General features: G+C 39.1%; 1 protein-coding gene across 1 annotated transcript in view; it reads right to left on the bottom strand.

The window, feature by feature from the left end:
• Positions 1–464: 464 nt before the first annotated feature.
• The window catches only part of syn2b (synapsin IIb), a 142,450-nt gene continuing 136,914 nt past the window's right edge, over positions 465–6,000 (bottom strand). The window contains exons 12-13 of the mRNA XM_055183745.2: positions 3,857–4,469; positions 465–1,367 (exon numbers count right to left, since the gene is read on the bottom strand). Coding sequence (XP_055039720.1) covers positions 1,238–1,367; positions 3,857–4,469 — 743 coding nt within the window. The 3' untranslated portion in view covers positions 465–1,237. The remainder of the gene's footprint in view (positions 1,368–3,856; positions 4,470–6,000) is intronic.

The raw sequence follows: 6,000 nt of genomic DNA, 5'->3' as shown, positions 1-6,000 counted from the left end.
TTTGTCAGAGTTATCATAAAAGAGTTTGTGTGCATGGATTAATGTTCAATACCAAACTTAAAAAAAGTCTAATAGATAATGTCGAATCATGTTTTATACACATGTGGTCTGTGTTAAGTTTTTTGAATATTTAATACCTAATATTTTTTGATCATTTTACCTTTGCTTGTGTCTGTATTTACTGAACATTACCAGTCATCAAGTGCCACCTGCTGGAAACACATGGCTTTTATAAACCAAGCTTTCCAAAAAGAGTAAAGACCACAAAGTACAGAAAAGTCCCATGACATTATATATATATATAAAAAATCAGCCGGCAACATATTTTTTCCTCAAAATCACTAATTGGGACCCCAAAGAAACATAAACCACAAGAACATCACAAATGCATGCATAACGGTATTTGTTGTCACTCAATGTATGGATAATGGGCAGACTGCAAATGAAAACAGGACAGAGCAAACTGGTATATCAGTGGAATGGTACACCACATGTTTATTGACACTTGTACAGAGAAAACAGTTGTCACCGGGTCATGCAAAGCAATATCACTGCGCACAAAGAAAACACAACATGAACAGCGTGACACCGGAAATAAACATAAATTAAACTCCTGAGATGTTAAACATACAGTACAATACAATATGTAGAGATACTATAACATGGCACTCATGAATATCTTGACATGTTGATAAGTGTAGGACACAAGCTATGCCACTAAAATACCAGGCATTCCACTGTAAATCCTGACCGGTCCAAGCATTGATTATTGTAGGAAACTTGAATAGGAAATTGCATTTATAAAGATCTCAATGCAATGTCTTACTGACTAATGATTACAACACACCAACTGGATACACACTACATGAGTTAAGCAAGTCACAAATATTTGTCTCTGGGTAATGAAAACACACTACCACGATACGACTACAACATCGAAGGGATAAGACAACTTCAGCATATACCAGCCTCCTGTAACCGAACACTTATGAACAATCCCGTCCGCACGTAGATCCCACTGTTTCAGGGCAATGCAGCTCATAAATGCACACACCTCCATCTCGCATGGACGATCACTGGACACTCGGCCCCCAATTGTTAATTAAAAGTCGGATAATTACAGCAGAGTTGGGGAGAAGGGGGTTAAATGTATACGGCTACATGGAATTATCCTCAGACCAGGATGTATATCGATCGATCACTTCACTGGCCACCTGTTGGGCTGTAGGGTTTTTCATTAGTCAGAGAACAGGCTGGCAAAAGACTTTCGCAAGTTTCGGATGGTCTCAGCCTTAGCTTCGTCTTCGTTGCTTGATCGGAAGGTCTCGCCAAAAGCATTAAAGGCGTTGGTCAGGGACTGGGATTTACTGCAAACCACAAGAAAAATTACAACCAGTTGGTCAATAATCATATTTCTTTATGGAATACAAGAATAATAGTTTACAGCTTAAGAGCTCAATTGCACTTCTGGAGGTTCACCTTCCATTAGAGTTTAGGGTATTTAAAGGTCACCTAATATGGCAATTTTTCAAGATGCAATCTTACTCTTGGGTGTCCCCAGAATGCTCCTGTAAAGTTTCAGATCCAAACACAGTATAGATCATTTATTATACCATGCTGTAAAGGTAAATTGGTGGTCTTTGTACATTTGTGGGTGGAGCCTGTGCAAAGTGACATCAGTTTGCTCAGAAAATGCCAACAGATCGTCTCATTGGAATGTTGAGGTTTTACGGGAATTTAATAAAAATGACTGGGCAGATTTTTATCATTACAGGGTGGTTGTGTATACACACAGGCAGGCACACATTTAAGTTCAAACAACATCCTGTAAAAAGTGAATTTCTCATATTAGGTGACCTTTAAAGCACACAAACTCTCTTTGCAGAAAGGTAGCAATTCACATTCCACCATGTATGCTATGTAACTTTAAGATTAGTTCATCCTATCAACATACTACAGCACAAATTTCCCCCGCACAACAGAGTGGTTTCCCGGACAGGGATTATCTTAAACCAGGACTAGGCCTCAGTTTAATTGGAAAATACAGCGGGGAAAATAAGTGACACATCAGCATTTTTATCAGTAAGGGGATTTCTAAGTGTGCTATTGACACAAAATTTCCACCAGATGTAGCCATTAAGCCAAATATTGAATTCATACAAAGAAATCAGAACATTTAAGTATACAAGTTGAGTCATAATAAATAAAGTGAAATGACACAGGGAATAAGAATTGAATGCATGAAGAGAACAATCTGTCAGAAACCCTGCTCCCTATCAGTACTAATTGACATCAGCTGCTTTAGTCCTAATTGATGGCCTATAAAGGCTTCTCATTACCCAGGGGGCACACAGGAAAGACTTCATGATGGGTAAAAGCAAAGAACTCTCTCAAGATCTTCATAATCTTATAGTTGAAAAGCATTTTGATGGGAATGGTTATAGGTACATTTCCAGAATGCTGTATGTTTCTCTGAGCCCTGTGGGGGCCATTATCAGGAAACGGAAAGAGCATCACTTCACCATAAACCGGCCACGATCAGGTGCTCCACGTAAGATCCCTGTCTGAGGAGGCCAAAGAATAATCAGGAGAGTTCTTCAAGAGCCAAGAACCATTTGGGCAGAACTTCAGGAAGACCTTGCATCAGCACAGCAGGTACTGTTGTTTCAAAAGAAAAGAAAAGCAATGCACTGAACCGCCATGGCATCCATGCACGCTCACCATGCAAAACTCCATTGCTGAACAAAAAGCATATTGAGGCTCGGTTAAAGTTTGCGAAAGAGCTTTTGGATTATTGGGAAACTATAGTATGGTCAGATGAAAGCAAAATTAAACTTTTTGGCAGTCATTCTACACACCATGTTTGGAGAAGGAATGGCACGGCCCACCACCCCAAGAACACCATACCAACAGTTAAGTTTGGGGGTGGAAGCATCATGGTTTGGGTTTGTTTTCCAGCAAGGGGTACTGGCAGACTTCATATTATTGAAGGCAGGATCAATGGAGAAATGTACCAGGACATTCTGGATAAAAATCTGCTGCCATCTACCAGAAAGCTAAAAATGAAAAGAGGGACATTTCAGCAAGACAATGATCCAAAACACAAGGCAAAGGAAACAATGAAGTGGTTTCAAAGAAAGAAAATCAAGTTGCTTGAATGGCCCAGTCAATCACCTGACCTAAATCCAATAAAAAAATCTATGGAGAGAACTGAAGATCAAAGTTCATAAAAGAGGCCCAAGGAACCTCCAAGATTTAAAGACCATTTGTAAGAAAGAATGGGCCAGAATCACTCCTGAGCAATGCAGACGACTGGTCTCTCCATACAAGAGACGTCTAGAAGCTGTAATCACCAACAAAGGCTTTTCTACAAAGTATTAATTAAAGTGTGTTCAATACTTATTACCTGTGTCATTTCACTTTATTTATTATGACTCAACTTGTATACTTAAATATTTTGATTTCTTTGTTTGAACTCAATATTTGGCTTAATGGCTACATCTGGTGGAAATTTTGTTTCAATAGCCCACTTAGAAATCCCCTTACTGATAAAAATGCTGATGTGTCAATACTTATTTTCCGTGCTGTATAACTAGTTTAAACAAACATGCCTTACTAAAAACATTACTTGGATGTATTTTAAGATATGTCAGTGCAAGTTTCCGGGAAACCGCCCCTACATGTTTGGTATATCTCCCTAACTAAACACAACTTCAGTTCATTAGTTTGTTAGCAGGGACCTGAATTACGTGTGTCCAGAAAAGCATAGTTGAGCAAGTCTAGTATAATGAATGCTGAATTGTTTCCTGCTGTAGTGGATGCGCTTTGATGTAGATTTGAAAGAAAAGAATCTTACTTTAGGAGAGGATGAGTTGATTTCTGCTGGGGTGCAGGCTGGTCCTCCACAGGAGGCTGGGCTGGGGTGGGTTTCACTGGGGCAGGGGTAGGAACAGGGGATGGAACTGCTCTAGTAGTGACTGAGGGTCCTTCAGATGGTGCAGCAATCTGAGCTCGGGTTTCAGGTTTGGGTTGCTCTTTGAGCACAGGTTTAGGCTGGAGCTGAGGTTTAGCTGGTGATGGGGGCTTGACAGGAGGCTTGGCTGGGGTTTGCTCTTGTGCAGGGACTGAATCTTCCTGGATCTGACCAGGATCTGTGTCATCAAGTTGGGGTTTTGGATGGGCCTTGGTGGGTGGTGGGGTTTGAGGCTTCGGTTGCAATTGAGGCTTGGAGTTTCTTCGGATTGGAGGTTTTGGGGGAAGTGGTTTGGGAGGTTGGGGTTTTGGTGGCAGATCCGTTGGCTTCCCTGGAGTGGGTTCAGGTTCTGCTTGAGCCTGGGGTTTGGGCTGCTGCGTGGTGGGTGGAAGAGTTGGGGAAGGGCCTGCTTTGGGAACAGGTTCCTGGGTAGGGACTGGCTCAGGTGGAGGTTCTTGACTCTTAGATTGTGGTTCTTGGGGTTTCACTGCCCCCCCTAGGTTTAGCACAGAAGAGATTCATCATATTATAACATTCTTGAAATGCTGAAAGCTACAGTAGAAAAAGGTTTTAAATCCAGCACCAGAAACTTGGATGATTTATAGTAAGAAATTAAGGAACCCCCAAATCTGGCCAAAGTAACCACACAAATCAGAGTAAACTTCACAAGATTGTGATTTTCACAAAGCAAAGCAAATTTGTTTACTCTGAACAAGCCGAGTCAAACAGAAGGGACATTAAGCCTGCAGCAAGATCACAGGTGTGAATGTGAAGATTAATAGTTTCACAACAACAGATCATGCATACAAAGAATAAAGACAGGGGTGTTGCATGCTGCATCTTTACGTTTCCAACTCGGTCTTGGTTTTGGTGTTTTCCCTTGCATTTTTCCAGACACATTTTGTTGTTAACCTTATACAAAGCAATATAAAGAACAATAGAAACAATACACAAAATTTGTGTTCTTTATACATACCAAACACAAAGAAACATCAGGGAAACATGCAAGAAACAGGGGAGAAGTAGGAGAATTTTCTTTTCTTTTTGTATATGAAAGAAAACGACCTAGTACCAAACTAGCATCTTTTAATTGTTAAAAGGTTTGATTATGTTTCCTAATATCTATATAAAACACTGTAGATTTTGACCCTTTAGAAAGTTTACAACGACACATACTGTATGCATATCTTTCATAAAGGGTACTCAGTGATGAGGATATCAAAATACCATTCAGCAACACAGAACATATGCAATAGGTCTGGAAAATGGGAGCTTTATTACTTTGGACATGAGGGGGGAAAGACTAGATCAGACAATCACATGTGTAATTAATAAGTACTGGATTTAAAGAGGCAGTGACATTAGCAAAGCATAAACTACGTATTAGATTTTTCACTAAAGTTTGATCACATTAAAGGCAATGTTGTGATACACACAGTAAGTTAATAGTTATTAATTCACATAAACACCACAGATTGTTGGGACACTATCATCATCAGCATACTGCTAAAGAGCTGGGATATTGTGTTCTTCATATTATCTTTCATCACAGTCATTTAATACTTTATACTCTTTATGATTGTTGTAAGACAAATATTTATATTTTCCATTCTTTGGTAATGCATGCAAGTGATCTTAAGGTAACAATTCTCATGCAATATACGGACATATTTTACACTGTGAACATTGATACCTCTTATGTATTATTATTATGCAAGTTAGGTCAATAAAATTGTTAAAAACATCAATATACAGTACAGACACTACACTGATAATATATCTCTCTTATGCATGTTCAGTCTGTTCAGGCGCAGAACACTACACAGTGTATTTATAACCGAAGAACCTAATTTAGTAAAAGAACCATAAAAAAATAAAAAAATGAAAATTCTTGCAACCCGTGTCATGTCAGATGCATGTGACTTTCTTCAGCCGAACAAGAAGAAAACTTATTTTATACAAACAATTATAATTTTATTGGCTAATACGCAACTTCATTATCTCATGATTAGTCATTTGAAGTTAGA

This window comes from Misgurnus anguillicaudatus, chromosome 14, assembly GCF_027580225.2.
Source record: "Misgurnus anguillicaudatus chromosome 14, ASM2758022v2, whole genome shotgun sequence".
In the NCBI taxonomy this organism is placed as follows: Eukaryota; Metazoa; Chordata; class Actinopteri; order Cypriniformes; family Cobitidae; genus Misgurnus; species Misgurnus anguillicaudatus.
Note: the sequence above shows the minus strand (reverse complement) of the source record. Positions and strands in the feature narration are given on the sequence as shown.